This window comes from Mycteria americana, chromosome Z, assembly GCF_035582795.1.
Source record: "Mycteria americana isolate JAX WOST 10 ecotype Jacksonville Zoo and Gardens chromosome Z, USCA_MyAme_1.0, whole genome shotgun sequence".
Classification (NCBI taxonomy): domain Eukaryota; kingdom Metazoa; phylum Chordata; class Aves; order Ciconiiformes; family Ciconiidae; genus Mycteria; species Mycteria americana.
This window is the reverse complement of record NC_134396.1, coordinates 42,125,452-42,140,154: the sequence shown is the minus strand read 5'-3', so window position 1 is coordinate 42,140,154 and position 14,703 is coordinate 42,125,452. Positions and strand designations below refer to the sequence as shown.

Genomic DNA, 14,703 nt, shown 5'->3' with positions numbered 1-14,703 from the left:
ATACCTAGAACAGTTTCCTGCACCTTTGAGAGAAGCTCCATGTGGTATAATGTGACTTAAATCCTCCATAGCTGGTAGCTGTAATGCAGAAATCCCTGGATAGCTGATATGCTGCACCAATTCCTGACACCTCTAACCTTCCAGATCCGGCACAGTATTGTTGAAAAGCAGTATCTTGGAAAGGCTTAGGCGTAATAAATCCATATTTTGGGAGATTTTCCTGCTAGTCCTGAATAGCTCCAAAAGCAGCCCAGGCTTCAGTGGGCTTATCTCTTGTGTCAGGCACCTTTCAGTGTCAATAGGTGAATCTCAATCTTCCACAACAATCACAGTAATTCAGTAAATATACACGCTCTGCACAGCATCAGCATTTTTTAGAAAGCACTTAAATATTAAAGGATTCTTGTTAAAACAACATATTTTGTAAAACAGTGTCTTTAATTTCAGTTTTAAAACCTAATCCATTTATTTCACAATACTTTATATTCTCATTGTAAACTTTTATTACATAATAGTGAAGTTAACAATAATCGAGTAACACCAGAAAGTGACATTCTCTCAGGACAGAGGGAAAGAAATATTCCTCCAGTTTTGTTGTATCAGATAACACTTTTTAAGATATATATGTATATCTCTCTCAGGGAAATTGAGTACTGTCACTCACTGGCTAGTAGAGATTTGTGCAATTTGTTTATAACTAATATCCCCATGAATGTACTAATTGTACACGTAGAGCTAACAATTTCTCTGCAACAGGATTAAAGAGACAAAACACCTTCATATAACTATGGCTAACTTCTAGACAAGCTGTTCTTGTAGAAAAATGTGTCTTAAAAACAAAACGAAAAATACATAATCTTCAATATAAGTCACGTTTGGTCACATTTGAAACATGGTCTATTGCACTCAGTATCTTTCAGTAGCATGTGCTTTCTGAAGCGTCTTGCACTAGACACCCAAGATTAAACTACCAAAAATCACCAGGTATTTTTTGAAAAATAGACCATAAACTTAGTAAAAAGAAAAAAAAAATTACAGTAACTCCTACATTTGTTTATAGTCAGCTCTTTTATGAAAATCATTTCACACTTCCTCACTGTAATTGCCCACACAGTTGCTTTGCTAGAGAAAAAAAATATCGGTGCATCTCTAAGAATACCCTGTTGACACAACAATTAAACATGTATGTTCTAACCAGCCATATGCAATAAATATATCTAACTCTAAATCTTATTCTTTATAGTCTTCTAAAATCTCTATATCTAGTAGATGCAATGTATGTAGACTCCTGAGATGTAAATGCCAGTAAAGTAGCTGCTTGTGAGGAATAAGTGATAGAAATGTAGATATCTGTAATATTGAAAATGACATTGGACAAACACAGCATAAGGGTAAAAACAGAATCAGAAGTTGATTACATTGTTTGTTATTACAATTGCTACACTTGCACATTAATGGAGATGCACGGGGCATTACAAAAGAGTGATAAAACAAATACCTTTTCCTGAGATGCTCACAGGGATTAGCAACTGGACAAATACTAACATTTAGGGGCAGACAAAAGTGAACTCGATGTCCATATGCCTGTTTTAAAATATCTGAGCTAGGGGTAAAATTTAGCTTTAGAGGAGATAAGGTGTGGTGAATTCTCACAAATACTTTTCAAGAAAGGTTTGAAAAAAGACAGAAATGATTGCTGCTCAAAACACAACGCAAGGAGCTTTGGTATACCCAAAGAGATACATGGAAAAGATACCTCTGGAGAAGGCTGAAACAGCACAGAGAAAGAAAGGTGCTGCTCCGTCACCTTTCACTGTACAGCTCTCTTTTCAGGAATGCAGTGATGGATTTTATGTTAAAACCCAGAATCATTGTCTTAGGTGCTGATATGTTTTGTTCCGAGATGAGAGCAAGCCCCTGAGTTCCCAGGTTTCACCAGGAAAAAACAACTCCCTGAGGGACAGCTAGGCTTCCACATGAGATGAGGAACAAGAGAAGTTGGTCACATTTAAAGGAGATGATGACGTTAGAAATTCACATCTCCCAGTTGCCCTCTGCCTACATTACTACTGAGAAGAATACAATTTGGTTTTAAAGGGGCTTGGGGGTAATATAAAACATGCTGTCAGTCAAAGCGACTGACACACTTTCACAGTGAATTTCCTTCACAGTGAGAAATGTTTATGCTATTCTTCCTTGGGGAGGGGGAAGGCTGGAACAACTCTTAATGCATTTGAGGCTAAGAATATTAATAACAAGAATCTAAATCCCAATCCGCATTCAAATACAAGAGAGGAAGAGGGCTGAAAGACATTAAATAGGTTTTACATGGCCGCAAAATGTAATGCCAATAAGGCTGTAAATAAAATGAAATGGAATGTAGCAAAAGTATAAGCATCTGCTCTGACGTCCTTGTGGCTCGCTTTGGGGCCTCTCCACTTTCAACACTCTATTTCAGGGCTGAATATTGCGCAGAAAGCAAAAAAAGGCAACCCTACAGACACAGGGCTTAGCTCTGAGCTTTGCAGGGTGAAAGCGGCAGTATAAAAATCAAAGTCGCTTGGTTTCAGAAACTGAACTGCTTCTCAGAGGGTGCTGGCTGGAGGCAAGGAAGCTGCTGTTCTTCATGCTGTTAGTGGGAAATGTCGTAATAGTAGTTACGTAATCTCAGCTCGACCGCAACAAATCCTGGTCGGTCATCAACACTGTGGAAAGATGACAAGTATCATTGTGTAGGAAGGAGAAAGCTGTAAAGGTGCGTGGGCCCTGTAACACTTGGGACTTTACCTCAGTGATAGCTCATTTAAAGCTGCTCACATTTTAAGGCTACCAAAATGATGCTACAAATGAATACCGAGTGGCAAATGTCACTATGGAGCATCCAGTTGGTGGATTTACTATCATGCCTGTTATTTGTGGTTGGTGAAGGTACTAGAAGAAAGAAATGGTAAATCAGCTCCATTTCATTTTCTACTTAATTTACTTCAGTAATAATCTAGAAAAAAGAATATTTACAGTGCAATATCTGCTTTATAATGGGTACTACAGTCATACAGAGTAGCTTAGCACCAATAAGAGAGGCCTATGCATACACTATGTGGCTGTACTGTGTTTCTTTCCTCTATATCTGCAACTCTTCGTTGATTTGGGACACCACAATTAAACTGACAACAAGCCCTTACAATAATACATTACATATTGAGATAGTTATACTGCCTGACTTGAGCCTTCTTTTTAAATTTTTTTCTTTTTTCTTTCCATTATGAAAGATGTTTGAGTATAGACAAATAAAAAGCAGCATGCTTTATGATATGCTTATTAATCATAACAAAAAGTGATCCCTTTCACTCTAGAACTGTTACGGCATTCTTTGAGTCAAACCAAAAGGCAGAAATTATTTTATGGCTCCACATTCTTTCTAGAGTACTAGGTGTAATAAAACTAACAAAGAAGCAAGGTACCTAAAAGTGAAGTACCACAGCTCCTTAAATGGAATCCAGAGACCTTTGTTGGACACACATATTCTCCAGATGGTTAACTGGAAGAATAAGTGACATTACAGTAGACTTTGGGTACTTTATGGAGGCCTTCCTACAGCTAAAAGCAACTTAAACAAAATAGTTTAAAATGGTAAATCATAAACATTTTAAATAAATTTTTGCAATATACTAATTAAAAAAGAATATCAGATAGGCTTTTTTTCTTCTCTATATTTCATAATTCTAACTTCTGAATTGTTATTGATCAGAAAAATGTTTCTGACATATTAGGTATGATCCGAAAAGTTGTTTTGCCCTCACTAATAGGAAGTCAATGTGGGATCCAATCTGAGTATATTCAGAAATGAGAGAAGAGAAAAATAGGTAAAACAATTAATTATTGAGGAATGGAATGAATAATCTGGCAATATGACTTTGAAGTTTCAGTAAAGAAGTAGTCTTGGAAATGAAAATTAAACAAAATACAATCCAAAATGAAACAAAAATATTTGCTTAATTTCAAACTTTCTTTTCAAAATACATCAGACTGGCCTTTTTGTAGAATGACTCGTTTTTTATGATACCCTATTTTTTGTATATAACTGTTCCAGCAAAATCAGCTGTGCAAAATCAGCTTCTTGTAGTAGACCCAGTAACTCAAATAATTTTCACTTGAAAGTGCAACTGGTTCCTTAGTTTGGAGGTTGGTTGTAAGCTAAACACCAGCTGAAACAATGGATTTTGAAATACCCCCCCCCCCCCCGACTATTAAATAAGTAGATTAAAATATAATTCTATTAAAAGAGAGAGCATCACATCACACTCACTTGTATGTCCAACACAATTTCATTAGATCATAGACTTCTGTTGGACAGGCTTCAGGACGTTCCATTCGTTCTCCTCTTTCAATCATCTGTGCAACTTCACCACCTTTCATTCCCTGGAACAGGGTGACCAGAACAGTCATCCAAGTTGCAAATGATTACAGCACACATGCTAGTATAAAATAAATAGAGACCTGGAATTGATTTTTGGGCTATCCTTTGGCTCATTTGTTGCAACAGATGGGGCGCTAAGGCCTGCTTTGGCCTGCAATAACCCTTTTTAGGTAGGAAAAGGCATTGGTTCAAATTTGCTCTGATTTTTTACAGGAAAAAAATTGCCAGAGAGAAATACTCACCTTATATGGTTTTTGCCCATAAGAGAAAGCTTCCCACATTAAAACCCCAAAGCTCCAGACATCACTTTTGCTAGAAAATTTGTAGAAATTCATGCATTCTGGAGCATACCACTTGACTGGCCATTTTCCATGACTTTGTGCCTAAAATAAGTCATAACGGAAAGGTAAAAAAGCAGGCTAGAGACAGTTGTAAGTAGTAAACAACATCAGAATTCATATAAGCCAAGTTAACTTAGATCTGCATACATTTGTACTAAGTACTATAACACTTCCAATGATACAGTTGGCATTAGAGAGAATGGGTAGCCGCTCCTTCAATTACAAAATTGTTCCTAATCCTCCACTTTCAAAATAATGCACTGAAATGAAATCTATGGTAAAGCAAAATGACCTGGAGTCATGTTTTTAGTGGCATTTAATTTAAAGTTGCTCTTTAAAAGTAAGATTTTTCATCTAGACTCTCCACAGAGGGTAAAAGATACACACCCAGCTACACTGAGTCTCATTATTACTTGGAGTAATAATGAGAAGCTCCATTCAAAGCACAGCAACTGCCTTGCGGCAAACTGCAGTTTGATTAAATTATGCCATAACACTGTGTTATGACAGTACAAGTGTCAAGCTATCCCAGCACAGTTCTAGATCTAGTGAAAGAACGCCACTGCATTTTGTGGAGTTGTAAAGGGAATGGGCCTTTGATACCAATTCTCAAACCTCTGACAAGCAGCTCTGGCTAGGCTAGTGACACTGATTCAAGATATTACTGCCTTTTCTGGCAGTAGTTACTATTCCGATAGGAAGGTCATCAGAAGGGAGTATGTGCTTGCTCCTCTTCTGCAGCATTTCATGGTCTGGCTTATTAGTTTTAAACAGCTGATGAAAGGGAATAGGCAGAAGGAAGAAATAATTTGAACTGCAAGAGCAATATATCAGAAAAAAAGATGCAGACACGATTAGAGCCTTTGTCTCCCATGGATGTTTTTACCTTATTAAATGTGGCAGTTATTTCAGTCTCTTTAGCTGTACAGAGATACAATGAATTTAAAACCAAGCTAAAAAAATTCTGCTTAGAACAAATTATTATTTACCAATGGTATTCTTTAAAAAAGTTCAATAATACAGTGTACTAGCCTAAATTTTCCTTGGACATGGTGAAAACCATAAGTGCCCAAAAGTTCCTATCTGGAACAAAGACATTCTCCCCCTTTTATATAAGGAGGTATCTCATTTCCATCATAAATTTCAACCTTCTAATGACAAGTTTACCAAAAGTAAATGAAAGAAGTAAGCAAATAAAAGAAGGGACTAACTTTTTCCTCCCTACACATCTCTTAATGTTGATTACACATTCTGAAAATCAGTGACCTACTATCAGGCTGTAAAATAATGGATGATGCATATTATTTCTAATTTTCAGCTTTTAAAAACAACTGCACTTCAACTGAAAAGAACCTTATTAATCTATGCTACTATACAGCTTTCAGGTCTTGTGCAAACCTTACCTTATAATAATTTTCATCAGCACTAAGAGCTTTAGAAAGTCCGAAGTCACTAATTTTGGCATAATGTTGGGTGACTAATAGCACGTTCCTTGCAGCCAGATCCCTATGAACAAAGTTATTCTCCTCCAGGTATTTCATCCCCATGGAAACCTGATGTACCAGCTCTGTTATATTCTTCTCCGTGACATGTCTGAAAATCATAATTGAATTTTTAAGAGGTCAGGAGTTCATTTTCATGACTTTTCATGGAGTTCAAATATAAATCTTTACTATGAACTTTCCCACATCATTCTAGGAACCTGATCCAGTTATGTTTAGCTAAGCTTTAATTAGAACAGGCAGCATAAGAATGTCCTAGCAAGATGATGTGTGATCATATCAGTAAATGAGCAATTGAAGAACATGTGAAAACTCTTTCATTTATTCAAAATCCACTATTTTACCAGAAATATTTGACAGTTAGGAGACATGTACAAGATAATCATGTCCCAGTGAAGAGTAACTATAATCATTAATTATTACATTAACAACATATCAATTTAAAATTGCCCTTAAAGGAAAAAAAAAAAAAAAAGACTTGTATCCTTTTTCCCCTTTGGATAAATCCTGTGAAACGAATCAAAGCTTACATACCTATTTTTTTGTAAAAATTTGTTCAATGGCCCAAGTTCAGCCATTTCCATTACTAACATCCAGGCCTCAGCTTCACATATGCCTATCATTCGAACAATATATGGGTTATCCAGTTGCTGCATTACATTTGCTTCTCTCAGTAATTCATCCTTTACGGCTGGATCATTACTCTCATTCTTAAGAATTTTTACAGCCACTGGCTTGGCACCCCTACAAAAAAGAATCCAATTCTGGGATTAGTTGCTGAAAAATCTGTGTGCAAATGCACACAATCTTCTTCTGATGTTTCTGTGCACATAGTACAAACTGTGACAAAAGACAGAATTGACATTCAGAGGGGAAAAAACCCGACTGTAACAGGAACATCTCTCTATCAAATGCTCAGAAGACAGCTAAGCAAAAGAGAGAGAATGGAAGGAACCTGAGAAAATTATAAATAGTCATAAAAATGTCTTAACAAGCCTGAAAACAAATGTACCAGACAAAATTTTCTTGCCCATTTGGCAAGAATGCCATAAAGCTTTTCTGGCAAGAAAACCTATAAAGGCCTTTCTAAGCACTGAGGTGTTTTGGGGTGAGACTAGAACATGCAGCATTGCAAGACCCCAAGGCAGTGCTCTGAAATCCTGAGAAACTAAGCCTACTCCTCCAACCTTCAGCTCATACAACTAAGTGAAAGAGTGACTGATGAGATCAACAGAGCTCAAGTGTGAAACATGATTAGCAAATACACAAGCTGGGACCAGAGCCCTTCAAATCCCCTCAGACTGTACTGGAAAAAGAAAAATCCCTCCTGGCTCTGAAAACCTTGGTTAAAGAAATGCCTCCAGCTTCAACTGGCACAAGTGTGTATACATAATCAGCCCATGCACTTAAACAACATACTGACAACATTTTACTATGGAAATGCATGAACAGTCAAGGTGCTTCCACTTCTGCCAGTGTAAACAGGGTCTGTTCCTACTGCAATTACATGATAAAAGAGGTCACAACATGTTCTGCCTTCCTGAAAATCAACATTCCAGCTTCATGAGACAGGTATTTATCATACTTATTTTAGGTGAAAATCTCTTTGCTAGAGGTACGATGTCCACGGCACTCTATACTATTTCTCAAAGAGAGGTTGTGCAGATGGGAAATACTGAGTAGCATGACTGCCCATACAAACTATGGAGGAAGGCAGCAGACTTCCCACTCTACTATCCCTGACAGGAGAGAAAATAATCATAAGGGGCACTTCCCCACTTCACACACAAAAATAATGGCTGGGAGGTGACTATGCTGCAGGCAAAGAGGTATCTGCAAACAGAGGAAAAGAAAATGAGTGTATAGAAAATGAGTGTATGAGTGTACGTACAAAGAGAGAAACCAGTGAATGTTAGCCCAAATTGCTTAGGTACAGTCTGTCACCCCGAATGACATGCAAAGATACTGCTGCTCCGAAAAATAAAGGCTAGAGCTTTACATATTAGACTCCATGAAAACTGAAGGAAATACTTACTTTTTCATCTTATAGAACCCTTTCTTTACAGTACCAAAGTTGCCAGAGCCAAGTTCTCCTTCCTCCAAGGTTAACAATTTCCTGTCAAGAGTGACATTTTTTGGTTTCATTTCATCTGGATCAGCATATGGACTTTCATAGACCTCAGTATCCATGGGTAAGGCCTCTCTCTGATCACCTGCCGTTCAATCAGTGAAAAAATTGGACATTATGTGAGACATTTTTGCTGCCACAGCTACTATATGCACCCTTTCTATGTTCAGGATCATCAGTGTGTTTGACTTATGAGGGCATTATAAAGAAACCACATGCAGTCCAGCTACAGGCACTTTAGAACACCCCAAAAGAGAGTTACCTATTGAGCATCTGTGTAATGTGAAACCAGGAGGCTCCCTGCAGAAGGAGGGTTAAAGGCTGGCCCTTCTCCTTAGTACTTCCCATTAGTTACCTCAGACAATTCTTCACTCAGAATGCTGCCTTATATGTATTTCATTCTTAGGCAGCTGTCTTCAATTGCCTTTTAGAGAAAACCTGAGCACCAGCTTGGCACTGTGGATGCAACAGGGCACATTGTTTTTTATGAAGTGCAAGGATGCAGCTTTTAGAGTCACGGAAGTAATAATCTTTCACTTCAGCATGGAAAAAGGGGTTTCTGCTAAATTACTTTTATTACAGATGGTGACATCTGGCAGTTTCAGCTACCAGGCTTGAGCTATGCTGGTGGCTATATCAATACATGCCATGGTGTGACAATATGCAAGACAAAAGAAATATGGGTTGAGGAGAGATCTCTGGCATAAAGAAGAAAATTGTATGAATGACATAAATTACACTGCCTACCTTTTTCTGCTCCTGTAAGACCTCTCTTCCTTTGCAGCACGTAAGGATTAAAAGGTGCTTCATCAGGTGAGTGGCCAATAGTTGGCTGAAGCTGTAGCACACAAATAGTGCTTTTATGCTTAACAATGAATAGGTAAGTTAAAAGCATTTTTTCCCCGAGGATTATGGCATAGTGATTGCAAGAGACACATAGGTGAGAATCAGAAAGTAAGAAAGGGATCTAACAAAGTTTATTTCAATCTGGAGGTTATTGCTTGAGTAAATATGCAGGCCAAATGAAACATACACTGCTAAAGCATAAAAAGTTATTGCAAATATTTCAGAGCATTTGATCTGAGAGAATTAACTGGACTGAGTCATGCACAAATCTTATTCTGCAGGTATTACATTTACATGCTCTTTTCAAATCTGCCTTGTAACACAAGTAGCCATAAGGATTTCTCTTTAATCTGTCCTTCCTCCCTCTCCAAGTTATCTCTCTCCATATCTAGGCCATAAAGAAATTCCTAGCACAAATGAAAACAAAAAATACGTCCCTGTTTCTCTTGTGGATGTTACAGAGTGACTCCACTTGGAAGAAACTGGTGTAAAAAGTAATTATTTTGATAGTCTTGTGTAATGTCATGGACCAGATACTAGGCTAGTCTGTCTGCTCTGAGGAGGGAGAAAATGACCTAATTCTTACTGTACTTGAACATCTGGTTCAAATACAATCCCTCTGCTTTACTCTTTGTCAGAGGAATACTATGGAGCACACAAACCACCCCAGCAGAAACACGGTGTGTTCTGGAGCTCCTTGGCTGAAGGATGAGTCTGACACAATAAAGTATAGATGAGAGAAACTTATAATCTGCTCTCTTCTGCCTGTGACCTGTTAGGAACACGAAACTACAGAACTTATTTCTGCAGTTTAGTCCCTTTTCTTTCTCAATGTAGAAATTTTACTCATGAGTGACCTCACCCTCCTAAGAGAGTGTTTTAAACCCAGAAATTCAAACATCAACATGAGTTTGCTCAGCTCCAATAGGAAACAAAGATATATTGTACTTGAAAAACACTGGATAGGGCTATTTTGCAAATATTTGAGTATATAATTTTTCTTTTTAATAACTGAAGCTTTCAGTGGCGTAAGTTCCTGTCTGAAACAGTTGTGGTTTTCAAGTAAAGAGAAACAGAGCTTGAGAAATGTCCAGGAGTGAATTATTGGGTGCAATAGAAGTTTTATCACTTGGAAACGCCATTTTGTAGGGAAAATGCCTGACCTGTGTGGTACAGACCTCTAAATCACAATGAAGTGATTTGCCCAGTTGGATGAAGCAGAAAAGGTTTCACTACATAGATTTTACAGCAAACCCCGAGTAGGAAGCCAGCACTTGGCAAGATTCTGGCCTAGTGGGATGAGCATGGTGGCATCAGGGATGGTAAGGGTAATGTTCCTGACTTGAATCACTCAGTCTTGTGGAACAGTGCTGAGAGGCCATTTGCTGTCAGGGCAAGCCACAAGAGCCCTGAGACGGTTGTGAGATAGGTAAGGGACCAAACTGACCTGCCAATCTCAAGAAGGAGGCAAATGAATGGTATAAAACAAGATATGCAGGAGATAAAATAAGATATGGGTGGGAGTGTTGATCAGCTTGAGGGGAGGAAGGCTCTACAGAGGGACCTGGACAGGCTGGATCGATGGGCCAAGGTCAATTGTATGAGGTTTAACAAGGCTCAGTGCTGGGTCCTGCACTTGGGCCACAACAACCTCATGCAACACTACAGGCTTGGGGAAGAGTGGCTGGAAGCTGCCTGGCAGAAAAGGACCTGGGGGTGTTGGTTGACAGCCGCCTGAATATGAGCCAGCAGTGTGCCCAGGTGGCCAAGAAAGCCAATGGCATCCTGGCTTGTATCAGAAATAGTGTGGCCAGCAGGACTAGGGAAGTGATCGTGCCCCTGTATTCGGCACTGGTGAGGCCGCACCTCGAATACTGCGTTCAGTTTTGGGCCCCTCACTACAAGAGAGACATTGAGGTGCTGGAGCGTGTCCAGAGAGGGGCAACGAAGCTGGTGAAGGGTCTGGAGCAGAAGTCTGATGAGGAGCGGCTGAGGGAACTGAGGTTGTTCAGCCTGGAGAAAAGGAGGCTGAGGGGAGACCTTACTGCTCTCTACAACTGCCTGACAGGAGGTTGTAGAGGGGTGGGGGTCGGTCTCTTCTCCCAAGTAACAAGCGATAGGACAAGAGGAAATGGCCTCAGGTTGCACCAGGGGAGGTTTAGGTTGGATATTAGGGAAAATTTCTTCACCAAAAGGGTTGTCAAGTATTGAAGAGGCTGCCCAGGGAAGTGGTTGACTCACCATCCCTGGAGGTATTTGAAAGACATGTAGATGTGGTGCTTAGGGACATGGTTTAGTGGTGGACTTGGCAGTGCTAGGTTAATGGTTGGACTTGATGATCTTAAAGGTCTTTTCCAACCTAAATGATTCTATGATTGTATGATTCTAAGATGCCCAGATCTAGTTCTGTCTTTCTAGCCTCGTACACCTTGCCAGGTCTGCAAGAACTGTATTTCCAAAACCTATATCACTCTATTTCACGCAGGCCATTCACTAAATCAAAAAACCCTACTAAGATTGGAACTCAGTCCTAAACCTCTCAAGTGATGGGCTGGCAGTTTCACTGTGAATACTTAGGACAGTCTTTCCCTACACTATGTCAGGATGTACAGGGAAATGCTTATATTCAGTCAAAAATATTAATCAGGTTTTGCAAAGCAAAAAGAAATCAGATGGAATTATGCTTACTGAGACCACAGTGATTTTAGTTTGTGCATTTCATATATTCCGTATTGCTTCAGAACACATCAAGACTTCTTAGGGTTTTTTATCTTATTGCTAGTTACTATGACCCATTCAATATTACTACTAAGAATTAACAATAGTTTCACTGGATAGCTTCCTGGATGTATTCTTGCTTCCTACGTTAACTATATTTATACTTTAAAGGGGAGATCATTTTTACATTCCAAAAGGTAATTGGAATCAATTAACTGAGTGGATACAAAGCAATATGGACTGACATTAATACCTGTTCCGAGACAGAGACAAGCACAAAGGAAGCAGGTGCAAATTGCCACATTGTATGGATTTTATGGAAGCCTCTGGCTAACACTTCTTGGCCAAGGAGTCCAAAAGTAGAGTGGGAAAAAAAGGATAAAAATATGGTGACTACCTAAGAATGGGTCTGAGATGCTGGGTCTTCAGTGGCAGTTTCCAGGACACTGAAGGAATGTTCTGAAATACTCAGGAATGACAGAATCACAGTTTCAAAGGATACCTTTTGCGTATTTTACCCTTAAAATAATCTTTCTGATAGAAATGTGAAATGTTCAGAAAATGACATCTAGAAGCGACTGCATTGCTCTGGGACTCCTTTGCTTCTTGAAAGCTTTGACAGGGCTACCAATTGTCCTCTGTTCGCTGTGGGGAGTACCTCAATTGTGCACCAAAAAGTGTAATGGGAATATCAGAACCAAGCCTTGAAATGTCCCACAGCACACTCCTCACTTCAAACACTGAAACCTTTTCTGTAGTCACAATTAGGTAAAGTCACACGGGTGTAGCTGTAGCTCCAAGCTAACCAATGAAGCATGGCAGCTCTGTTTTCTTTATTTCCACAAACAGTTGAGTGTTGGACAGAGTTTGTGTAGTTGCTGTTATATAACAAGGAATATGAATTCAGCCCACAGAAGGGTACAACTTCAGCAGATCTTCCTCATTTTTAGATGAGAAAAAGACGGTGTAACACTTTTCCTCATCATAACCCAAGCTTAAGAGAAATAAGATACAAGCACTTTGAGAAAAGCCTTTGAAAATTATAAGCTCAAGATTTCAAATGGACTTGAACTTACTGTTTGAAGCAGTGATGCTTTTTGATGGCTATATAACCCTGCAGGCTGAATCATAATGATGGAAATTACCAATTGCACTGCAACACCTTGTACAGGTCTGATAAGTGAGCTTCATCCGATTGCTGTTGAACAACAGGGCAGAAACACTTAGGAAGTACTCAGCCCAGTAGTAGATAACCCCACAAATTTTAAAAACCTTGGAGGGCATAAGGTCTCATGTGATTAGTATTAGTTGCAGACTAGAGAGATAGCTAAATATCCCTGATCCTAGGTCTTGATGTATGAACTGGCATCCTTTGGACTGGCCAAACAGAACTCATGTACACCAAATTCAGACACCTCAAGAATCCATTCACTAGTGCAGAGCAGCTGGTAAAAATATACCTCTGGCCATGACATAGCTGACTCCTCAAATGGGACGTATAGAGATGTTTCTGCTCTTTGCAATTCAAGGACAAAATAAAAGAATCAGAAAGGATTGGATGCTCTGGTTCAGGAACTACATTAAAAAAAATGAGTGCATCACTCCTGTGCTTGTGAATGGAACTCTGCAGCTGTGAACTGCAAATAACACAGTGACACCAAATCTAACAAAGCATGTTCTCTTTCTCAGAGAGCTGCTCATGTTTAAGATGAGTGATAATGTCTTACATATCATTAGTGTTAGCTTAGTTAACTAATATATATGTACATGTGGAATGATATTCCCCATTGTTGCAGTTTGATTTAACAGCTTAACAATGCCTTTTTCATTAATATTTCTGGTTGAACTGCAATTTGATGTTTCACAGGCACCTTTTCAGCTCATATTAGTAACTTGGGAATATTGTGCAGCACTCAGAAAACCTCAAACGTTTTTCTTCAGTTCTGCCAGTTACGTATTCGTGGCATGTAGCATGCTGGATGCCTTTGAATAGGATTTTCTAGCAGAAAGGTTGGAATTTTTCTCTTGAAGCCAAGCGAGGCTGACTAGAAATTGTGCACGACGTATGTGTCATTGCATATACAGTGGTCTGGGTAATAGTACAATAAAATTTCCTTTTTATTTAACTGTCGTTTAAATCCAGAGTCCTTTCTGCCCTACACTTTAAAAACAGCAAGTTTAATTCCGCAGATCTTTTTCTGACAAAGGGAGCTTTGTCTTAATACAACCAAGGTATAGGGTAGGAGATTACTCCTTGTATTCTTACAAGAACCAGACAATGGGCAAAATGACCATGGATTTGCTCATCCAGTAGAAAGGAATACAAGAAAAGAGTCCAGTAGAGGAGCCCGTTAAAAATGGCACATACTACATGACACCTCGTGGTATGTACACTTGCAGAGTATGGGGCAGGCTGTCATTTTATGCTCTCATACTAGAAAGCCATTGTGAGCCTGTCCTGTTTTCACACCAACATATTTTTTTTCTTCTGCTAGGGTTTAATTTTTGTTGGTTAAACTTCTCAGGTATCCATAGCTAAGCTAATCTAAACATGCCAGTCTTCCCCTTATTAGGGACTGGCTAAGCTAATGTGGCACTTTTATAGTAATATAGCCACATCCACAATGAGAGGAAAGCAGGAGGCAGAGACTCAAAGATATCTTTCTAGTAAAAGGAATACCACTTTCTACGCATGGATAAGGGCTTAGTAGGATAACCCCTAAGCAGGTTTGATAGCATCTAGTTGATGTA

At 38.9% G+C, this 14,703-nt stretch overlaps 1 protein-coding gene across 1 annotated transcript in view; it reads right to left on the bottom strand.

The window, feature by feature from the left end:
• Window positions 1-520: 520 nt before the first annotated feature.
• The window catches only part of SYK (spleen associated tyrosine kinase), a 53,728-nt gene continuing 39,545 nt past the window's right edge, over window positions 521-14,703 (bottom strand). The window contains exons 8-14 of the mRNA XM_075488258.1: window positions 9,136-9,226; window positions 8,296-8,473; window positions 6,795-7,004; window positions 6,162-6,351; window positions 4,660-4,800; window positions 4,307-4,419; window positions 521-2,705 (exon numbers count right to left, since the gene is read on the bottom strand). Of these exons, the coding sequence (XP_075344373.1) occupies window positions 2,633-2,705; window positions 4,307-4,419; window positions 4,660-4,800; window positions 6,162-6,351; window positions 6,795-7,004; window positions 8,296-8,473; window positions 9,136-9,226 (996 nt within the window). The 3' untranslated portion in view covers window positions 521-2,632. The remainder of the gene's footprint in view (window positions 2,706-4,306; window positions 4,420-4,659; window positions 4,801-6,161; window positions 6,352-6,794; window positions 7,005-8,295; window positions 8,474-9,135; window positions 9,227-14,703) is intronic.